The sequence below is a fragment of the Chrysemys picta genome, chromosome 2 (assembly GCF_011386835.1).
Source record: "Chrysemys picta bellii isolate R12L10 chromosome 2, ASM1138683v2, whole genome shotgun sequence".
NCBI lineage: Eukaryota > Metazoa > Chordata > Testudines > Emydidae > Chrysemys > Chrysemys picta.
Genome location: NC_088792.1, coordinates 2,760,947 through 2,784,456, shown reverse-complemented (window position 1 = coordinate 2,784,456; position 23,510 = coordinate 2,760,947). Strand labels below are relative to the sequence as shown.

Here is a 23,510-nt window from a genome sequence, read left to right as displayed (position 1 = left end):
GCTCCGTGTGCTAATGGGGAGCATGCTTAGCTGCTGCCTGGCTCCCAGGGGTGGGGCAGGGCAGGGCAGGGAGAAGGCAGAGGGGAGGGTGATGGACGTGAGGGAGGAGCCTGAGCAGAAAAGCAGAGGGGCCAGGGGTGGGGCTGGGAACCGGTGTGAGGGTCGGGGGCTCACAGGAATGGAGAGCAGAGGGACTAGGGGGTGCAGGAGGAACAAAGGGCCGAGAGGAGCTGCCGGGTCCCAGTCCCACCCCCAGGGCAGACTGAGCCATTGCTCACGGGAAGGGGTGGGGTGTGGCCTGAGCTCCTGCCAGTAGCAAGGGGTGAGGGGGAAGCTGGAGGAGGAAATGGGGCCCTGTGAGGAACTCCCCTCTCGAGGGTGTGGAGCACATGACCCAGAGCTCAAGCGGATACCTGAGAGCCAGGAGGGGACAGAAGAGAGAGAATGAGAGGTTGGGAGGGCGAGGAGATGGCAGTGAGCATGGGACTGGAATGAGAGGTGAGGAGAGGGTCAGAGTGATTGCAGGGGTCACTGGAAGGAGGGCAGGGATACATTAAGAGGAGAGGGAAGGGGAAGGGGAGGCTGTCGGTCTGAGATTTGAGCTCACGCACTCATTCTGCACACAGAATAAAACAGAGACCACTGGTTGCTGCTCCCACTCTTCTGGGTTCCTGCCTGGGGATCCCCGCCGACACCATCTCTGTGTGTCGGGGTGGGGGCATGTTCTGTGTGTGTGATTGTGACGAACTGGGACTGTTCTTAATGTGGTCTTTGAATGCTGAGTGGGGAGTGTGGCTAGGACAGTCTGCATGGGGGGATGGGAGACTGGCTGAGGGAGGATACCTGAGCATGTAACGTGAGAACCCAGGAAGGGGTTAGAGGCCAGGTGACACCTTTGCCCGGAAATCTGAACAAAGGCTGGGGAAGGAGACGCTGGGGGAAGAGAGGGTTTCAGGGGCTGGCTGGTGGAATGGCTGGGAGTCAGACGGGGCTCTGACCCCCCAAGGGGGCTGTGGTGCCCTGGGACCCCAAGATGGACCTAACTGAGGGGGTCGTGTTGTCGGTGCCTGCAAGACCTGTCTTGGACTGTGTTCCTGTCATCTAAATAAACCTTCTGCTTTACTGGCTGGCTGAGAGTCATGGTGAATCGCAGGAAGCCGGGGTTGCAGGGCCTTGTGTCCCCCCACGCTATGTGACAGTGATCTGCTGCCATCCCATGTCAGCTCTGTGAGGGTGGTGGCGAGACCCTGAACCAGGGTCCTAGGCTGGGGTGGTGATAGGGCCGGATTTCCAATTAGGCACAGTAGGCACATGACTGGGGCGCCGGCATTCTAGGGATGCCTACAAGTTAAAAGTGGGTTAAACATTTCATTTTTTATGGAAAACACCAGGGTCAGTGGTGGTGGGGGATGGGTGCTGAAGATGCTTTGCCTAGAGATGCATAAGGTGCAAATCTGTCCCTGAGTGGTGGCGATAGGTGCTCTCCTCAGAAGGGAGTGAGATGCGACCCAGCTGCCTGAAGTCCAGCCGCAGTGATCCAGAGAGGAGGGAGGCCCCAGCCTGCACAAAGAGGAGCAATGGCAGGACCCCACCAGCCCAGCACTCAGCCCTTGTGTGGCTGGCCCCACCCTTCTCCACCCTAGGCCTGGGCCTGGCTGCAGCAGCAGGGCCATGGCACGGGGTGAAGAGGGAGACAAGCATTAAACCAAGAGAGGGGAACTGCATAACAAAAGGATTATAAACAAAAGAAATTCCCCTCATACAAGTACAGTAGTGCAGTCTCTTAATTGTGAACGAGCAACATACAAATGTAGAATAATTTTTTGTTACATAACTGCACTCAAAACTAAAACAAAACTTTAGTTTTACATGCCAGAATGCTAAAAATTTGTATGCCTCTTCATGCTCCAGCCACCATTCCAGAGAACATGCTTCCATGTTGATGATGCTCGTCAAAAAAATAATGTATTAATTATATTTGTGACTGAACTCCTTGGGGGATAATTGTATGTCTCCTGCTCTGTGTTTACCTGCATTCTGCCACATATTGCATGTCATAGCCAGGGCAGGCTCTATGTTTTTTGCCGCCCCAAGCAAAAAAATTTTTGGCTGGCCCCGACCCCAGCCCTGGGCTCTCTCTCCTCCCCCCCCCGTACCCCCTGCCGCCCCAGCCCTGGGCTCCCCCCCCCCACCAGTGATGACTCTGCCCGCTCCCCCTCACCTCCAGCCGGTCCGGCGCTGGCAGGGTCAGGGTAAACAGCGGGGCTCCTGGGCCGCGCCTCAGCCCAGGGTCCCTCCATCCAGGGCTCCCGCCTCCAGGACCGGCCGGGACCCGGGAGGGCAGAGCCGGAGAACCACCCCGGCAGAGGGCTGAGGAGCCGGGGCAGGGTAGCCACAGAGGCAGCGGAGCCCTGGAGAGCGGGACGCAGGCCCCGCACGGCAGCGCCCCGCCCTCTATGGCCCCACTGCTGCTGCTGCTTCTGGCTGCCCTGCCACCAGTCCCTGGATGGCTTGAGCCGCTTCACCCAGCCCCGGCTGCAACGCTGGGGGCGGCCGCCCTGCGGCACCTGCAGGCAGCTCCGTGTGCCCCGTGGGGTGTCCCCCAGCCTGAGTGTCCCCCGCTCGAAGCCTGCCCGGCCCAGCCACAAGGTGTGGGCGCTGCTCCCCCGCGGCGCGAACTGCAGTGGCCCCATGGCGCCCCCCGCGCATGACGTGCTGCTGCTGCCAGGGCCGGCTCTAGGCTTTTGCCCCCGGAAGCAAAAAAAAAAAAAAAAAATGGCCAGACTGCTGCCCTTGAAAATGTGCTGCCCCAAGCACATGCTTGGTTTGCTGGTGCCTAGAGCCGACCCTGGTTATAGCTGTCTCAGATGATAACCCAGCACATGTTGTTCATTTTAAGAACACTTTCACTGCAGATTTGACAACACACAAAGAAGGTACCAATGTGAGATTTCTATAGATAGCTACAGCACTCGACCCAATCTGAAGTGCCTTCCAAAATCCGAGAGGGACGAGGTGTCGAGCATGCTTTTGTAAGTCTTAAAAGAGCAACACTCCGATGCGGAAACTACAGAACCCAAATCACCAAAAAAGAAAATCAACCTTCTGCTGGCAGCATCTGACTCAGATGATGAAAATGAACGTGTATCAGTCCACACTGCTTTGGAGTGTTATCGAGCAGAACCCATCATTAGCGTGGACGCATGTCCTCTGTAATGGTGGTTGGAACATGAAGGGACATATTAATCTTTAACACATCTGGGATGTAAATATCTTGTGATTCCAGCTACAAAAGTGCCATGCAAACGCCTGTTTTCACTTTCAGGTGACATTGGAAACAAGAAGCAGGCAGCATTATCTCCTGCAAATGTAAACAAACTTGTTTGTCTGAGCCATTGGCTGAACAAGAAAAAGGACTGAGTGGACTTGTAGATTCTAAAATTTTACATTGTTTTATTTTTGAGTGCATAATTCCACATTTGTAAGTTCAACTTTCATGATAAAGAGATTGCACTACAGTGCTTGTATGAGTTAAAATGAAATATTATTTCTTTTGTTTCTTTTTTGCAGTGCAAATATTTGTAATAAAAATAAATATAAAGTGAGTATTGTACACTTTGTATTCTGTGTTGTAATTGAAATTGATATATTTGAAAAATGTGGAAAACATCCAAAAATATTTAAATAAATGTATTCTATTATTTACAATGAGCTTAATCATGATTATTTTTTTAATCGCTTGAGAGCCTAGTTTTTTCATTTTTATAATTAGGCAAGAAGATGAAATGGGGGAAGGATGGGACAAGCAGGAGGGTGAGCCTGGGTATGACAACTGGCCACGTGTGTTCTAAAACAATTTCAGTACAAGGGCCTCAGTTCAGGAAAGAAGTGAACTTTAAGTGAGTGCTTAAGGACTTCGGTGAATGGGTGCCTAGAGAGGGAGAAAAGACAGATTGAGGCCTGATCTACACTGGGGGGGGGGGTGCGCGGAAACTATCTAAGTTACAAATTCAGCTATGTGAATAACGTAGCTGAAGTCGACGTACTTAGATCTACTTAGTATCTTCACTGCGGTAAGTTGACAGCTGACACTCTCCTGTTGACTCCACCTACGCCTGTCGCCCTGGTGGAGTACCAGAGTCGACAGGAAAGCGCCCGGCAGTTGATTTATCGCATCTAGACTAGACGCAATAAATTGTCCCCTGCTGGATCGATCGCTGCCCATCGATCCAGCAGGTAATGTAGACAAGCCCTGAGAGTGGTCAGAGCTTGTTAGGTAGGTGAGAAAAGTTAAACTCGTATGAGATGTTGCTAATAAAGGTGGAAAATGGGTAGTAGCTGGTGAAAGAGAGGAGATCTCAGGCGGGGTTTTTGAGAAGGATGATGGCAGACTCGATGAGGGGAATAATCAGTGGATCATGAAAGATGATTGCTGCAATATTGGAGACAAGTGGTGGGAGGTTGTAAAAGAGCTACCTGAGTTTAGGAGAACATATCAGAATCCTTAAACACTGGGGGGGTTTCATGTAATGGAGTACAGAGTCAGGGCAATGGTAGGACCATCCAGTCTAATAGTTCTTTCTCCAGCATCTCACCTTTATATTTCATTGGTGCAGATCCTTGTCTCCTCCCCACCAAATAGAAATGAATTTACCTCTGCAGTCAGTGAAAGCAATCTCACAGGCCTGTCTACAATTAAGTGACATCAAAGTGAGGGACACTTCAATTAAAAGCCTCTCAAGCGTGTGACAAACTGGTTGCTTAATGGAAATAGTGGTTCAGTATTGGTGAAGTTGAATTGGATTCAGTACATTCGGGAATACTTTGGGGGTAATTTCAAGACCTGTTTGCCTGATAAGTTGATCTCTTGTAAAGGTTTCACTGTATGTGATGTCGGTAAAGAGCAATTGCTAATTTCATTTACTGACCCTTATAAAAAGTGTTCTACGCTGGGCTGGTCTACACTAGAAAGTTAGATCGACCCAGCTCCATCGCTCAGGGACATGAAAAATTCACACCCCGGAGAGAGGTAGTTAAGCTGACCTAAGCCCCGGTGTAGACAGCGCTAAGTCGACAGAAGGATTCTTCCATTGGCCTAGTGACCACCTCTCGGAGAGGTGGATTCAGCACCGCGATGAAAGAACCCCTCCTGTCAGCGCAGTAAGTGCCTGCACTGAACGGCTACAGCTGTGCCACTGTCGCATTTCTAGTGTAGACACGGCCTGAGAGAGGTGCATGTCTCCGAGTGGCTCAGATGCAGGATTTAAGATTTAAGCAAGTTTGAAAATTTTACCCTTAGTCTCCAGGTGCTACAGGAAAACAAATGCTTATGAGTCGGTCGGGTGACAGAGCAACAAAATTCCTTTCATGACTTCTTAGAGTCTGTGGGGGTGTTAGGGAAACAATTTAGAAGTAAGTTTGCAATGTGACATGTTGGCAGAAAAAGCCAGTATGGCTTTGGGCTGCAGAGGCAAAACGTCCAAGAGCAGAGAGTTGAGAGAGCCCCTAGAGCTCGGAGAGTGATCACAATTGGAATATTGCATTCAAATCTCAACACTTCCTCACCAGGCAGGGTAAGTTACAGGGGTTCTAGAGAACAGCAATAAAACTGATTGGCGTTTTGGAAGGATGGACTTCTTGGGTGGCTCAAGGTTTATAACTAAGAATAACAGCATAATACGGAGCCAAAAGAAAATGTAAGATAACAGGAAACCTTCCTAACAGATGGAACCATCTCTTAAGTGATAAAAGCCGCATCAAAAACTTGCGTAAAACTAATTTGAAAAAAAAATGGAGACTGCGGAGTAGGGAACAACCCTCCAACATATACTTTCAACGTGAATTAGTAGGTCTCTTCCATCCACCTCTAATTTTATCGGTGCTAAGAAATTTGGTAAAAACACACAGGAGAACTACAAAATGGATGTAACTTAATCCCGATCATCACTGAGATGGTGCTGAGCACCTGGAACAGTGGGCCTGTCTACACTACCCGCTGTATCGGTGGGCAGCAATTGATCCAGCAGGGGTCGATAGACACGATAAATCGACCGCTGAGCGCTCTCCCATTGACTCCGGTACTCCAGCAGAACGAGGAACGCAAGCGGAGTCGATGGGAGAGCGTCTGCTGTTGACTAACTGCAGTGAAGACACCGTGGTAAGGAGATCGAAGTATGTAGACTTCAGCTACGCTATTCACATAGCTAGAGTTGCGTTTCTTAGATCGACCCCGTGTGGTTGTGTAGAGAAGCCCCAAGGAACCTAACATACAATGAAACCTACTTTTGTTTTCTTCTGGCTGCAGTTTTGTTTTTTTCCTATGGGATTTCCCTGGTTCCCTGGGTGAGTGCTCTTCCCCTTGACCTCCTTTCTGTCTATCCACTTGCATTTCATCTTCCACTTCGCCCATCTTATTTTTACTTGTATCCATCTCATCTTCTTTTAGAAGCTTCTCAGGTGCTTTACACACCAGATGGTCTTTATGCTCCTCCTCCACCATACGAGCAATCCTAGTTATCAGCTCGTCAGCCTGGGCAGCCCGTTCCTCCCGTGTAGCTTTATTGTTGAAAGCGCAGTATCGGCCCTGACACTGTTGGATCAGCTCCTGAAGCTGTTTGTTATCCGAGTGGGAGATATACTGCTCCAGAGTTCCACTCCCTAAGTCTTCTCTGCGGGTGAATAAGACAATTGTGTACATCATGGCCTCAGGGCCAAAAATCTCTTGTACTCTCCTCACGGCGCGCTGGTCCTCTGCAGTGAAACGGCCCAGCTGGGTCACCAGCACCAGAGCGTGGGGGCCTGGGGAGGAGAGCAGGACACAGCGACAGATCTCACGGGTCGTTTGTTCATCAGAGTCCTTGGTGTCAAAAATAGCAGGTGTGTCGACAACCACAACCTTCCTTCCTTTCCAGGTCTTGCTGCCTTCACTACATGTCTGAGTAACAGGTGTTGCCTCCAGTACGGACTTAAACTCCTCCCGCCCAAGGATGGTGTTTCCTGTTGCACTTTTCCCACCTCCACTCTTACCGACGAGGATGATCCTCAGTTCTGATTCCACAGTGCGTCGGCTGCCGCTCCCCTGCCCTGTTGGGAACAAGTGTGACAGATTCAGAACATCACTGTGCAGGTACCAGAGAGGTGGCAGAGAACTAAGATTTGCGGCCCTGTGCTCACACTTGGCTTAATGCTTTAACTTTCTATGGAACGGTAAATGGGCAGCCAAGGGGGCTACTGATCAAGTCAGTAAATCCTAGAGGTTTTGGATCCAAATAAATCCTGCTGAAAGTAAAGTGAGCTTTTATCTCATCCTAGTGAGCCTTTATACACGGAAAAACCTTGCACAGCACAGCCCTTTGCATCATCTGATTAGGACAGACCTAGGACTGACTGGAGGACTGGGGAGTGCTGTAGGTCAGGACTGAGGTCTGTTAATGGAGCTGTGTTCGGTCCCAGACAGAAGCAGCAGACGAGGACTGAAGTTTATTGGCACAGCTGTGGGGCCACAGCTGGAGAAGCGCCGGATGCAGCAAGTTGGGGCTGGTTTGTAATGAGGACTGGAACAGGGTGAATTGGGGGTAAGGAGGGAAGTATGGAGCCCCAGGATTGAAACAGGACGGGTTGCTGAGAGTTCAGACTGAGGTTCATGAATGGATCTTTGAGACACATTTGCATGTCACGTGATTCCGTGCCCATTGTAGGAAGTGAAAGATTCCCGGGATTGTATTCAATTCCAAACATGAACCAGCACGCACGGCCATGAATTCTGCTACTGCTTGGCAAGCATACAAAAATATACAATATCTGGCCAACTGTTTGGGATAAACCGAAGGCCGGGGGAACAGGGGGTCCTGCAATTCAAGACTGACGTGCATAAGCAGAGCCACGTAGGAAGTCCAAGAACTGAAATAGGAAGCTGGGTGGCAGGCGAAAACTGAAGTTCCTGAGCCAAGCTGCAAGAAAATTTTGCTTATCACCTGAGAGCACTGGCCCATTACTCTGGGTAAAGGGGTGAATGTTTTGTTTAGCAGTGTCTCGTGTTGGGAGGGAGTACTTTGGTAAACGGATGATGGAAGACTGGCAGCCTGTGGGATAGTGTTAAGGTTGATACATGTGAGCTGGAGTCATGGTAAAGTCTGTGGTTGGAGGAGTAGAGATTAAGTACTGGCAGGTGGTTTAACTTTTCATTTTTTTGCTTTTGTGGGTTTGTCAGTTATGTTGTCTGTAGGAAACTAACTGCTTCACTGAAATGTTTTTGTGTATGAATCTCTAGGTTTTTAAAGGCTTAAGTGGGAGTGGAGTGGTGAACAGACCTTTCAGGAGAAAGCTAGAGGTGCAGATGCCAAGGAGCAGAGGTTATATGTCAGCAACTGCACATGAACCTTAAGAACATAAGAACAGCCACACTGGGTCAGACCAATGGTCCATCTAGCCAATTGGGTGTACTGTGTATAAGGTGTTTTGCTGGAAATGTACATATTACTGGGGGCACAGTTACACCAGTCCCTAACCAAACTACATACATCTACACGCTGCTATCTGGCCTTTCGTGCACAAATGGATCTATAAATCTTATTGCTGTGAATAATCAGACCAGGGCATACGGCCTGATTCCATACCAAGTGGTTAAGTTGGTTTGGACAATAACCCATTTCTCTGTAAATATTCAATAAACTTATAATATGAACAAATGCACGGAAAACCTGCAAGGGTGGCTTGTTGCAACTGCCAGCAACTTGTTGCTTTTCCAGGGATACCTGGGCAGGAGGATCCCAAAAGAAAAAAAAGGGGTGGAGTGTTAGGATATAGATATTCAGGCCTGTCTGCAAAGGCCTAGACTTTAAGAATTTAGGTACATGTTTATCACGTAGCTATTTATAGAAGTACAAAAGAAAGAATCAAAATCACTGTCTGTCTGTGTAAGGGCCTTGTCGTACTGTGACAGTCTGAGGCCCAGTTCTTAGGCTGAGGCCTTCGGCTAAGCAGCAGGGGCAGCCATAAGCTAGGAAGTGAACGGTCACATCCTCACATCCCAAACTAGTCACATGGAAATAAGGCAATCTGGGGCTGTTAGAAAGGTGATCTGACCTATCACCTCCAGAGAAAGGGAAGAGCCTAAAAGATTTAAAGAAAACTTAGTTTGACAGCAGCATCCTGTCTGGCAAGAACTCACTTCTCAATAGCTGGAATGTGAAATCCTCATTTCTGTGTTGTTCTATCACTGTAGTCTCCACTTCCCTATTGTTTGTCTGTATAATCTCTGTCTGGTTCTGGGATTGTTTCTGTCTGCTGTACAATTATTTTGTTGGATGTAAACTGATTAAGGTGGTGGAATAATTGGTTGGATAATCATGTTACAATATGTTAGGATTGGTTAGTTAAATTTCAGTAAAATGATTGGTTAAGATATAGCTAAACAGAACTCAAGTTTTACTATATAGTCTGCAGTCAATCAGGAAGTAAAGGGGGGAATGGGAACAGGGACTGGGGGTGGGGGAATTGGAATCATGTTTCGCTAAGGGGGGATGGGAACAGGACACAGGCAAGGCTCTGTGGTGTCAGAGCTGGGAAGGGGGACACCGAGAAAGGAAACTGGAATCATGCTTGCTGGAAGTTCACCCCATAAACATCAAATTGTTTGCACCTTTGGACTTTGGGTATTGTTGCTCTCTGTTCATGCGAGAAGGACCAATTGAACATTACTGGTCCCCAGTACAGACCCCTGGGGGACACCACTATTTACCTCTGTCTATTCTGAAAACTGACCATTTATTCCTACCCTTTGTTTCCTATCTTTTAACCAGTTACCAATCCATGAGAGAACCTTCCCTCTTATCCCATAGCAGCTTACTTTGCTTAAGAGCCTTCGGTGAGGGACCTTGTCAAAGGCTTTCTGAAAATCTAAATACACTATATCCACTGGATCCCCTTTGTCCACATGTTTGTTGACCCCCTCAAAATATTTTAATAGATTGGTGATGCATGATTTCCCTTTACGAAAACCATGTGGACTCTTCCGCAACAAATCGTGTTCATCTATGTGTCTGATAATTGTGTTATTTACTATAGTGTCTACCAATTTGCCTGGTACTGAAGTAAGGCTTACCAGCCTGTAATTGCCAGGATTGCCTCTGGAGCCTCTAAAAAAAATTGGCATCACATTAGCTATCCTCCAATCTTCTGGTACAGAAGCTGATTTAAATGATAGGTTACAGATTACAGTTAGTAGTCCTGCAATTTCACATTTGAGTTCCTTCAGAACTCTTGGGTGAATCCCATCTGGTCCTGGTGACTTATTGCTGTTTAATTTATCGATTTGTTCCAAAACCTCTTCTGATGACACCTCAATCTGGGACAGTTCCTCAGATTTGTCACCTTCCTCTGTCATGCCCAGTTGCACATAAAGTTTATGCATCAGCAACAGTTAACACATAACAGTTTATTGTTGTGAGCTGGGTTGAACTTTGCTGTGGTTTGAGTTAAAACCTTGCTCTTAAGATTGTTGTAAGAAATACCTAAGGGGCCACACCTATAACAAGGCCTAATAGAATCTGCTGAGAAACAAGCACCATGTGGGGGCGGGGTCCACTGGCTTTTGTGACCAAAAGTGTGGGGGGGGGGGGAAGGAGAGAGAGAGAGAGAGCACATAGAAACTGGGAACAGACAAAAACAGAGAGAGAGAGAGACAGACAGAGAGAGAGAGAGCGGTATGAAAGCCAAGCAGTAATGTGTGAGCACAGTGTGACCTGGGGAACAGTTAGAGACAGAAGTTGTGGGTATGTTGGCTAAAGGAGCTTTAAGTTAAGAAACTCCTCCTGTTGTTCGTGGTTCCTCCTACATTCAGGGAAGCAGGACTTTGTACACTCCTTGTAAATAAACAAGACGGTATGAAAGAGAATACTACACTCCATCGATTCCTACTTCCAACTGGAACATCCCCAGGGCCCTGAAATTTGACGAGCTGCTGGGGTCAAAAGGGGGCAACACTGGAGTCAGAAGTGGGATCCAGTTACCAAGGAGAGGGATTGTGAGTGATATTCCCGTTGAATCAAGATGGAGACGATTGCAGTAATCAAAAATGGCCAGTGGGTTTTAAACCCCGACCTGAAACATGAGCTGGAGGCTTCACAGAAGGTATTAACGCAGCATCCACAGATTTTCCCAAAAGGGCTCAGAGGTAACTTTCAGGCAGAGGTGAGATCCCTGTTGCAACAGCAACTACAAAGTGGACAGATTGTGAAACACACCTGCAACATCCGCAGGCTGGAATGGTGACACTGATTTCTCATAGAATTATAGACATGCAGCATTGGAAGGGGCACCAATAAGGCATCTAGTTCAGTTTCCTGCACTCAAGCCAGGTCTAAGTAATAACTAGACCATTCCTGACAGGTGTTTGTCTAACCTGTTATTAAAAATCTCCAATGATGGAGATTCCACAACCTCCCCAGGCGATTTATTCCAGTGCTTAACCACCCTGACAGTTAGGAAGTTTTTCTTAATGTCCAGCCTAAATCTCCCTTGCTGCAATTTAAGCCCATTGCTTCTTGTGCTACCTCAGAGGTTACGGAGCACAATTTTTCACCCTTCTCTTTGTAACAACCTTTTATAAACTTAAAAACTGTGATCATGTCCCTTCTCCTCTCCAGACTAAACAAACCCAGTGTTTTCAATCTTTTCTTGTAAGTCATGTTTTCTAGACCTTCAATCTTTTTTGATTTCTCTCCTGTGGGTTTTCTCCAATTTGTCCCCTTCTTTTCTGAAAGATGATGAGGTGACCAACAATGTGACTGACACAGACAAGAAGTTTTTCTATTAAATAGAAGAGACTAAACAGACTTTGGCCAGTTTGGAACTTTCCAAAGAAGATAAGCTGCAGCAAGGACGTATGAAGCTAAAAATTCAGCTGCAGAAGGAAATCAAAGGGTCACAGCCCACAGGGGAAGGCAGCCTTTCTGGATGGGGAATGGAGCCAGCCAGAGGACTTGGGAAAGACTGAACATTTACCAACAGATTTCTGCCCTGTTTGGAGCCCACAGAGGCCCACAGGGGAGAGGTTGGGCTGTCCCAGCTCAAATGATGCTCCCTGGGAGGCTTATTTGGGTGGGAGCTGGGACAGAAAGGGGGGCTATGAACAGGCAGCTTAGGAGGCCCAGCTCTGACGGTGCTGCAGAATCTACCCCCAGAATAGACACTGAGTTATCCAGACCTGGTACCAGCCTTGAGATGTGGTTTGGAGCTAGCAACGTATCTGAGCGGCCAGGCACAGCTAAGAGCTGGAAGGAGAGGGAAAGCAGAAACCCAACTGAACTGGCAGAGGCTTGTGCTCCTGACATACCCTGATACCAACAAGGCCTTCCTGGATAAACTGCCGAGGCACCAATTTCTAGATGCTCAGCTGGACTTGGACTTGCAGATTATAATCAGCAATGGACGTTAAAGACACTTGAGAGGTTGCGGAATTTGCCATAGAATATTTTGCATCGGTGTTTAATGAGGCCAATGAAGGTATTAGGGATACAAGCACCACTACAGAGGGGCATTCAGGATGGGGGATTACCGTATCCGAGGTAGAAATAAAACTTGAACACCTTAATGGGGCTAAGTCGGGAGGACCGGACGATGTTCATCCGAGAATATTGAAGGAATTGGCGCGGGAAATAGCAGGCCCATTAGCGATAATATTTAATGAATCTGTAAACTCGGGGGTGGTCCCGTTAGACTGGAGAATAGCTAATGTGGTTCCTATTTTTAAGAAAGGGAAAAAAAGTGATCCAGGTAACTACAGGCCTGTTAGTCTAACATCTGTAGTGTGCAAGGTGTTAGAGAAAATTCTGAAAGAGAAACTAGTTGAGGACTTGGAGGTTAATGGCAATTGCGACAAATTACAACATGGTTTTACGAAGGGCAGATCGTGCCAAACGAATCTGATCTCCTTCTTTGAGAAAGTAACAGACTTATTATATAAGGGAAATGCGGTGGACCTAATATACCTGGATTTCAGTAAAGCGTTTGATACTGTACCCCATGAGGAATTATTGGTTAAACTGAAAAACATGGGGATCGATATGAAAATCCAGAGGTGGATAAGGAATTGGTTAATGGGGAGAATGCAGCGGGTCGTATTAAAGGGTGAACTGTCAGGTTGGAGGGAGGTTACTAGTGGAGTGCCTCAAGGTTCGGTTTTGGGACCCATTTTATTTAATCTATTTATAACTGACCTCGGAACCGATTGCAGGAGTGGGCTGATAAAGTTTGCGGATGATACGAAGGTGGGAGGCGTTGTAAATTCGGAGGAGGATAGGGATATCCTGCAGGGAGACTTGAATGAGCTTGTGAATTGGAGTATCAGAAATAGGATGAAATTTAATAGTGAAAAGTGTAAGGTGATGCATTTGGGGATGACTAATAACAATTTTAGTTACAAGCTGGGGACGCATTGGTTAGAAGTAACGGAAGAGGAGAAGGACCTAGGGGTCCTTGTAGACCGCAGGATGACTATGAGTCGGCAATGTGACGTGGCGGTGAAAAAAGCCAATGCTGTCTTGGGATGCATTAGGAGAGGTATATCTAGTAGGGATAAGGAGGTCCTGCTTCCGTTGTACAAGGCGCTGGTGAGACCTCATTTGGAGTACTGTGTGCAGTTCTGGTCTCCCATGTTTAAAAAAGATGAACTCAAACTGGAACGGGTGCAGAGAAGGGCCACTAGGATGATCAGAGGAATGGAAAACCTGTCGTATGAAAGGAGACTAGAGGAGCTTGGGTTGTTTAGTCTGACAAAGCGAAGGCTGAGAGGGGATATGATTGCTATCTTTAAATATATTAGAGGGATTAATACAAGGGAGGGAGAGGAATTATTCCAGCTTAGTACTAATGTGGATACGAGAACGAATGGATATAAACTGGCCGTGGGGAAGTTCAGGCTTGAAATTAGACGAAGGTTTCTGACCGTCAGAGGGGTGAAATATTGGAACGGCCTTCCGAGGGAAACGGTGGGGGCGACGGACCTGTCTGGTTTTAAGATTAAGTTAGATACATTTATGGAGGGAATGGTTTAATGGTAAAACATAGTAGTCAAGGAAAATCAAGCAACGGTAGGTAAATAGTAAAATGGCTAACAGGGGTCGGGCTGGAGACTCTTGCCTATATGCTCGGGGTCTTACTGATCGCCATATTTGGGGTCGGGAAGGAATTTTCCTCCAGGGCAGATTGGCTGAGCCTCTGGAGGTTTTTCGCCTTCCTCCGCAGCATGGGGCAGGGATAACTAGCAGGAGGGTCTCTGCCGATTGAAGTCACTAAAAACAGGATTGGGGACTTCAACAGCAGAGTCCAGGGAAGGGGTAGGGATGGTTTTATGGCCTGCAGCATGCAGGGGGTCAGACCAGATGATCATAATGGTCCCTTCTGACCTTAAAGTCTATGAGTCATAGAACTTGAATCTTTCCTTGTGGCTGTGCATCATAAAAGGAAGATGGAAGCTGATTGCCATGAGCCCTCTGAGACAGGGCCAGCTCCAGGCACCAGCTTACCAAGCAGGTGCTTGGGGCGGCCACTTCGGAGAGGGGCGGCACGTCCAGCTGTTCGGCGGCAATTCGGCGGACGGTCCCTCACTCCTGCTCGGAGCAAAGGATCTCCCGCTGAATTGCCGCCGCAGATCACAATCGCGGCTTTTTTTTTTTTTTTTTTGGCTGCTTGGGGCGGCCAAAACCCTGGAGCCGGCCCTGCTCTGAGCACAGCTGTGTGTCTAATACGTAAGATGCAAGAGGGGATTTCTATTTGGTTCACCGCCTTATCGAACAATTAGAACAAATGATAAATTTGGTTTGTAAGAGAAGGGAAATTGGCAATAATGCAAAAATTAAAGGAAACAATTCAGTTAAATGCTGGAACTATAACAAAATTGGTCACAAACTTGTTACAATTCTCCTTTTAAAGACGCACCAGTATGTCTTGGCCTAAGTGTCTAATGAAATCCTTTCTCCCAGTTTGGGAAATGTGGGGACACCAAACTAAAGCATCAGCCCCACAGGTTTTGTTTAAATCTGGGCAGTTAAAAAATAATGGGGGTTTGGCTATTGTGTATAATAGAAACCGTGATGTGTATGGGGATAATTGACACAGGCTCAAACATAAGTTATTAGACCTGACACACTAAAAGGGCTGGGGAATAGGGGGTCCAAAATGGAGACACTTAATTGGTGTCAAATGAAGACAGTGACTGGGGTAAGGGCACCAGTCCTAAAACTGGGTTTGAAGATTGGAATTCTGGAATTCAGGCAAGACGTCTGGGTGGCTGAAATAGTAAATGAGCTATTAATTGACTTAGATTTGTTATGGCTAATAACTGTGTAATCAGTGCCAGGGAAGGTGTCTTACAAATACAGTCTGTAAATTCTCTAAGACACGGCCCAGGTATGACAAATGGTGTGTAGGCAACTGGTTTGCAGTGAACAAATTGTCCTGCCCTCAGGGGCAGAAACCACTAAAACAGCTACATGTTGTGTTAGTTTTCCAGTAAGGGAAAGATGGGGAGTGGTTGGAACCTGTTTTCAGATCCAGAGTCTCACAAGAATCTTAGCTGCTAAAGCTCTTGTGGATCTGAAACAAGAACTGATCCCTGGTCATTTGCTGAATGTTTCTGACAAGCACCAAATAGTAAAAAAGGGAACCGGGGTTTAGAAATGTGAACCAGGGGATCTGGTAAATATTGGTATAGAAGAAAACTACAGTGGTGAAGGGGTGATGGTGGGCTGCTAAAGTTCTATTGGACTTCTTCAGTGCTGTGCTGTACACTCGAATGGGGGACAGCACAACCGGGTAAGAGACCGCCTGGTTAGGAATCGGGAGTTGTTCTCCCATCCAACAAAGATCTAAGTTGTACTCTTCTGGTCCAGTACAAGATTAATACTGGGGGAAACTGACCTATTAAACAGCAACCTCGAGCTGTCACTAGTACTAACGGCCATCGGAATGTATGAGGAAGGCATTGTTGGGCCTCATCCATAGTTCTGCTTATGACAAAGGATGGCAGCACCGGATTCTGTGTGGACTATTGCAAATTCAGTGAAATCACTTTAAAGGATTCTTATCCATTACCATGAATAGATGCTACCCCAGATGCTGTGGCAGGTTCAATGTAGTTTTCCAGGGCAGCTGCTCCCTTTGCCCCCCCCCCCCCCGCCCATCGGTGGCGGGGGGGGGGGGGGGGCAAAAGGGGCAGGGACGTTAAAGTGCTGCAGGGTCTTTTGCCACGGCAGCACTTTAACGTTGTTGCCCCTTCCCCCCTCCTCCCCCCCGTCGGTGGCCCTGCTGGTATGGACCCTACCAGCAGGGCCGCCGACAGGGGAGGCAAAAGGAGCAGGGACATTAAAGCACTGCTGTGGCAGTGCTTTAATGTGGACTGGGTATGGGCCGGTGTGGGTTCTTACCAGTATGGAGTACCGGCCTGTACCGGCTCACTTTCACCCCTGGTTGTTCCATAAAGAGGTAACCTACCTTGGGCACTCAATGGGTGGGGAGGGAATTTCCCCTGACAAAAAGAAAACTGAGGCTGTACAGAGCTGGCCAATGCCCCCGACATGCCCAGATGTGCAGAGTTTTATAGGGCTCTGCTCCTAGTACAGAAGGGTCAATTGTGGGTTTGCCAGTATTGGAAAACCACTGACTAGGTTGCGTGTGGAAGGGAAACCAGTTCACTGTCAGCAGAGTGTGATGGAGCATCCTGAGAGTGGAGAACGGCTCCAGTGACTACTCCCGCCTTGGCCCAGCCATGTTTCAAAACCCCTTTCCTACTGGACACAGATGCTAGTGCTCACAGTCTGGGGGAGGTATTGACACAACAACAAAAGGGACTTTAGAGGGCGGTGGCTTATTATAGTAAAAGTCTACGTTCTCCTGAGAGAAATTACTGCACCAGCTGAAAGGAGCTCCTGGCAGTGGTTAAATCTATAGAACATTTCCATCACTGTTTGTATAGGAAGAAGTTTATGGTCAGGACAGACCATGCTTCCCTGCAATGGCTCTTTTGATGCAGCAAGCCTGAGGGACAGCTTGCCAGGCAGTTGGAGAAACTGCCATGCTACGATCCCACACGATCACAGACAGGCCTGGCCATAGGCATGGTAATGCTGGCACTTTGTCCAGGTGGCCTTGTTGGGTGGCTAGCTGCAAACACTGCCCTAATAGGAGAGCAAGGAATTAGCTGCTCAAGGGGATGGGTGGGCCTCTCTTCCTCTAATCCATAGAAATGCCCATGTTCCTGGTTCATCCTCTGGAACAATGGGGGTGGGGCTGCAGCAGGAATGGATCCCAGAGCAACTACAAACTTCCCAAAGAGAGGCTCCTGATGTCAGGATAGTTGTGATTGGAAAATCAACTGGAAATTCAGGCCCTTCCTTCACAATACCATGGTCAAAGCTTTCTGGCCACAGTGGGAAAGCTTGGAGTTTAAAGATGGAATATTGTACAGGAGATGGGAGAGACCAGTGAGTGATGGGTACAGGTACCAGTTGGTGGTACCAGATGCATTGAAAAAGGAGGTTCTGAATTTTTATGTCAAGAGCTTAAAATTGGTGGACATTTTGGAGTTGCAAAAATCTTAGCCAAGCTAAGGGAGAATTGCCAGTGTGTAAAATGCAGGCAGGTATGGGAAATGTAAAATGAGAGCTGGTATGGGAAACGTGATGCTAGCAATGCAAAGAAGAGTCCCTGAAGACAGAGAAGGCCCTTTGCAACAGTGTCTCATAGGCGCATTAATGGAGCACATTGCCACTGATGTGCTTGGGCCCTGGCCTGAGACAGAGGCTAGCAATCAATATTTGTTGGCTGCTATCGACTACATCACAAAATGGCCTGAGGCTTATCCAAAATGCAATCCAGACCTGCTGTGACAGCAGCAGGGGCCCTAGTAAATGAATTCTTCACCAGATCTGGGGTCCTGGGTGAGTCACATGGATCAAAAGAGAAACTGTGACTCCAAAGTGTTTCAGCAGGTTTGTTAGATTCTAGGGATCCCCCAAACTCACCCCAACCCAGCTCACCCACAGTCTGATGGGATGGGGGGGGGAGGTGCAATAGGGCACTGGGGGCTCAGCTGGCTATTCTTGCAGAACAGCACCGAAGGGCTGGGGACCAGCATGTCCCATTCCTTGTGATGGCTGATAGAAGAGTCTACTCTTGTATAGTCTACTCTACAGGAGGAGAGAATGGAGTTACAGGTGCCAAGGGATGATGAGATTTCAAGAAGAGCACAGTGTTGAAGGCAGCCAACTAGTTGAGGAGGTTGAGAGTCCTGGTTCTGAGCTTTGGCCAGGAAGAGGTCATTAGAGAGTGTGTGAAGAGCACTTTCGTAGGGTTACCATATTTGAACATTGAAAAAAGAGGACACTCCACGGGGCCGGGGCCACGGCCCCGCCCCAACTCCGCCCCTTCCCCTCCCCTGGTCCCACGCCTTTCCCCGCCCCCGGCCCCACCCAACTCCGCCCCTTCCCTGCCCCCATTCCAACCCCTTCCCCAAAGTCTCCGCCCCCTCCCCTGAGCACCCCACATTCCCCCTCCTCCCTCCCAGCCACACGAAACAGCTGCACCAATTCTAAAGTCAGGCACTCCACTACTATAGACTCCCATGGCTTTAATGAAGCTGCTCAGTGGAGGATCTGCCCCGGCGCTCAGTTTTTGGGAGCGGTCAGGACACGCAACTCACACTGTTCTGTTTCCCAGCTCCCCAGATGCCTTGGAGCACCCAGTTCTCCTCCCTGCCCGGTAAAATCCCGGACATTTTGAGCTATTTAATTAATTCTTTATATGTAGTGAACTTTGTACTTTCGTTTTGGCATTGTGTTTGCTCCTAGGATCAGGGGCAGCCAGGGTCTCCACGTGCTGGGCCCGCCACAAGCCAAGCTCAGTGGCTCCCATTGGCTGGGAAAAGCTCCAATGGGAGCTGTCGGAGCCAGCCCCTGCAAGTCCTGCCCCCACAGCTCTGATTGGGCAGGTATTTCGCAGTGATCCATCACACTGCTGTGTCTCATCACAAATGGGGAGCTGAGTGCCATACAGCACACCCCAGCCCCAGGAGCTCTGATCCACTTGCAGGCAAGGCAGCCCGATGCCCATCGCAGCCAGAGCTCTGATCCCTCTGCACACTCCTGCCTTTTTCACACTGCCCTCCCCTCCTCCCCCACCACAGTCAGTGCTTTTTGGCGACTCCCCGGAGCAGCTCCCCCAGCGCTGCCCCCCACCTGTGCAATCAGCGGCGCATGGTACTCCCAGCTTTGCTGGCATCCCTGGCTTACCTTAGAGCAGGCTCCGGCGACTGCTGCTGCTCCCTGACTCTTCGGCTCTGTTTAAGAGCCGAGCTGCCCGAGCCAGCGCTACCGGCTTCGAGCAGCCCCCTGGCCTCCGGACCCCAGCCGCCGGCAGGGCACTTCTCCTACCTGGGCTCCAGCTGAGCTGCTCCTCCCCTCTCAGACTGTAAGAGCCGAGCTGCCGGCTTCGGGCAGCCCCCCCCTGCCTCCGGACCCTGCGCTGCGGGAGCAGCTCAGCTGGAGCTGGGTAGGAGAAGTGCCTGGCCGGGGACTCGGGGTCCAGAGGCAGGGGGGGGCTGCCCGAAGCCGGTAGCGCTGGCTCGGGCAGCTTGACTCTGTAAGTCTGAGAGGGGAGGAGCGGAGCAGAGCCGCAGGGGGAGAGGAAGTGCCGGCTGGCATTTTCCCGGACATGTGTGGCTTTTCGGCAATTCCCCCCGGACGGGGGTTTGATTGCTGAAAAGCCGGACATGTCCGGGAAAAACCGGACGTATGGTAACCCTAACTTTCGGTTGAGCGCAGCAGGAGTAGTTGGAGTGTGCAGAGTCTAGAATGGAGTTGGATGAGAAGAACTCTGCACAGCGATTGTAAACAGTGCATTCAATGAGCGTAGAGATGAAAGGGAGATGGGGTGATAACTGGAGAGTCAGGTTATGTCAAGGGTGGGTATTTTTGAGATGGGAGAGACTGAAGCATGTTTGTATAGTGAGGGGAAGAGCCAGAGAAGATGAGAGGTTGAGGAGAAGAGTAAAAGGGGGGATGAGAGTGGATGTGAAGGAGGTCAGGATATGCAGTGGTTCCTGTCCAGTGGAGCTGGGCATAACTCCCTTTTCCAGTCATTGTGACCTGGCACATGGGGTTGCAGCACCACTCAGGTTTGGCCCAGCTGCCCCTCCGTCACAATGGAGGGGTAGCCGGGCCTAACATGAGTGATGCTGTGACCCTGTGCTCCAGGCTGCAGTGCCCAGAGGGAGGCAATAGGCCCAGACTTCTGTGGGTGCAGTTGTACTCACGGAGCCTAGCTAGAGCTGTTACTGGGGTGGACGTAAACTTATAAGTGTGTTTTATCAGGATAGTTTCCCGATAGACACCTTTTACACCAGAATCACCGTGTCCACGCCAGGGAGCGGCACTAATTTAATTCAGTCATTTAAATTTACCAATTTAGTTAAATTGGTGCCAAAATTGAGTGTAAGCCTGCCCTTACAGTGGGCAAGGGAACCCCACCCTTCAGATGAGCTATGGGAGCGTCCATGGCAGGATTCTGGCCAGTGGTCTGGGGAACAGTACAGCGAATCTATCCCTCTGCTGTGTTACTCCAGCCTCTTCCAGATAAAATATACAGAATGCATTGCATAGCCTGGGCTCTCCCTCTGTGCATGTTCAGTCCTAACTAAGGTGACCAGATGTACCATTTTTATAGCAACAGTCCTGTTTTTGTGACCTTTTCTTATATAGGCGCCTATTACCCCCCACCCCCTGTCCCGTTTTTTCACAGTTGCTATCTGGTCACCCTAGTGCTAACCATAATTAATAAAGGAGCCAGATAACAGTCTTAGTGCCAGATATCTTGCCTGAGGTTTTGGAGAAAAAATAGCCCCTGCCGTGTTAAGTACTGCATCCCATTCCACCTACAGCCCTTCCCCCTCTGTTTAGGTTGCCCGACACTTCCCATTATAAAAAAATTGTCTGTCTAAAAAGACTCTTAATGCCTCCATGATTTGCAGCAGGAACTTGACATTAGGTGGGGCATAGTTCTAGCTTCAGAGAAGTGCCTTTGGCTGTCCCTGGGAAAAATCCATTTCAAGTTAGTTCAGCAGTAAACTGCATTTCTCTATGGAGCTGCACTGCCTCATGGAGGTCATGGTTCCGGTGCTTCTTCCTTGTGGGCTGGGCTTCCAGGCTGGACTACATCTCCCTAAACATGATATTCAAGTATCAGAGGGGTAGCCGTGTTAGTCTGAATCTGTAAAAAGCAACAGAGGGTCCTGTGGCACCTTTAAGACTAAACAGAAGAACCTCACTTCTTCAGATGCAAGTCAATTTAATGTCAATGCATCTGAAGTCAATGCATCTGTCAAGTCAATTTAATGTCAATGCATCTGAAGTCAATGCATCTGTCAAGTCAATTTAATGTCAATGCATCTGAAGTCAATGCATCTGAAGAAGTGAGGTTCTTACCCACGAAAGCTTATGCTCCCAATACTTCTGTTTAGTCTTAAAGGTGCCACAGGACCCTCTGTTGCTTTTTACATGATATTCAAGTGACTCCCATAATGCACCACATGGCCTGGTCAGAGAGGAGACCATAGCACATCATGGGAGATGTAGTCCAGGCAAGAGCATTGCTCCTTGGGGAAGAACAGGGTCACAAAGCACCCAAACTACTATATCCATGAAGCACCACAACACAATCGGGAATCAGATATAATATTGAATTGATTCAAAATGAAACGTTTTGGTTCAGTTCAACAAACTGAAATGTTTTGATTCAAGTTGAACCAACCTGAAATTAAATATTTTATTTTGATTGTCCCAGGGGAAAATGGAAAGTTTTGACAAAATTGAAGTTTTCTTGTGGAAATTTTGATTCTATGGAAACTGCATTTTCTGTAAAAAAAAAAAAAAAAAATCATTGACAAAATTCCTGATGAGGTCTAATCATGATAGTCTTTAATTACATGATCAAATGCTGGGTTTTTCCCCACAGGACCCTGCTCATTCAGTGCGCAGGATGGATGGTGAATGAGGCCCAGTTGTGCAGTGAATGAGACTTGTCTGCAGACCCCCTGCCTCGCTGGCTGCAATAGGTGGAAGGTATTGTAGCTGTGGCACTGGATTCAGATACAGAGCTGGATTCTCTCTCTGCCTCTGCCACAGGCTGCCTATAGGAGGGATGCTGGGCAAGTGGCTTAAACCAAATCATTTATGAAGATATTGAACAGAAGCGGATCCAGAACCGATCCCTGTGGAACCCCACTCGCTATACCCGTCCAGCTTAACTGTGAACCATTGATAACTACTCTGAGTACAGTTTTCCAAACAGTTGTGCATCCACCTTATTAGTAGGTTTGTCTAGGGTAGATCTCCATATTTTGCTTATGAGACAGTCACGTGAAGTGGTATCAGAAGCCTTACTAAAGTCGAGCTATATCACATCTACTGCTTCCCATCTATACGTAAGACTTGTTACCCTGTCAAAGAAGGATATTAGATGGGTTTGACATGATTTGTTCTTGACAAATTCATGTTGACTGTTACTTATCACCATATTATCTTCTAAGTGCTTACAAATAGCTGGTTTGATTTACTCCATTATCTTTCTAGGTACCAAAATTAAGCTGACAATATACTTTCCCTCTCTCCTGTCCTCCACGAGTTCTCAAAGATAATCACTAATGGCTCAGAGATCTCTTCAGCCAATTCCTTAAGTATTCTGGGATGTATTGCATCAGGCCCTATTGATTTGAAGACATTGAGCTTGGCTTGCTATGGGGAATATTCAGTAGTTTTTCCAAAGCAGGACAAAAAGCCTCCATTATGGGCATAAAGTTTTACATCTCTGACAGCCTGAGCCTGAGAGCTGAGCCAATCTGAATTCAGCAGGGGAAAGTTAAATATAGGCATTAAAGACAGCCAGTGCTGAAATTATTAACAGTCAGGGTAATTAACCATTGGAACAATTTACCAAGGATTGTGGTGGATTCTCCATCAGTGACAAATTTTTAAATCAAGATGGGATGTTCTACTAAAGGATCTGCTCTAGGAATTCTTTTGGGGCAGTTCTCTGGCCTGTGCTATTCAGGAGACCAGACTAGATGACCACTATGGCCCCTTCTGGCCTTGCAACCTATGAAAAAAGGTTGTGCAGGGTAATGTAATCTGGAAGCAGCAGTTTTAGGAAGACAGTGCTTGAAATGAACCCCTCAATGACTGGACTTGATTTTATTTATTTACTACATCTATGACCCCTAGTGATGCCCCTCCACCCCCATTGACAAACACACTTCAAGTGCTGACTACGTTGTGGACTAAGTGACAGATCAATACCCACACAATGTGTCTGCTGTGAGGGCTGGATCCTAATATCTATAACATCGTGGATACAGGTGAATGATTCCAGCTTTACTCACTAGGGAATAGGGCTGTAGTTTATGGACCTAGAGAACCAGCTGAGAAGGAAGAGTTTGTCCTTCTGTAAAAGTTACTAGTGAC

General features: G+C 48.2%; 2 protein-coding genes across 8 annotated transcripts in view; one reads left to right on the top strand and one right to left on the bottom strand.

Moving 5' to 3' along the window:
- Positions 1-23,510, top strand: part of LOC135981889 (GTPase IMAP family member 4-like) — a 71,571-nt gene that overhangs the window by 1,295 nt on the left and 46,766 nt on the right. The gene's annotated exons all lie outside the window — the stretch shown is intronic.
- Positions 1-23,510, bottom strand: part of LOC135981878 (GTPase IMAP family member 8-like) — a 56,560-nt gene that overhangs the window by 3,601 nt on the left and 29,449 nt on the right. For 3 of the 6 annotated variants that reach the window (XR_010599061.1, XR_010599058.1, XR_010599059.1), the window contains one exon: positions 7,025-21,905. Coding sequence is in view for 2 of the 6 variants with exons in the window: in XM_065586616.1 (XP_065442688.1) it covers positions 6,283-7,083 (801 nt within the window). In the remaining 4 variants the exon portion in view is untranslated. Of the gene's footprint in view, positions 1-6,282; positions 21,906-23,510 lie in introns of those variants that run through there. The other 3 variants (XM_065586616.1, XM_065586615.1, XR_010599060.1) reach the window with 2 other exon arrangements.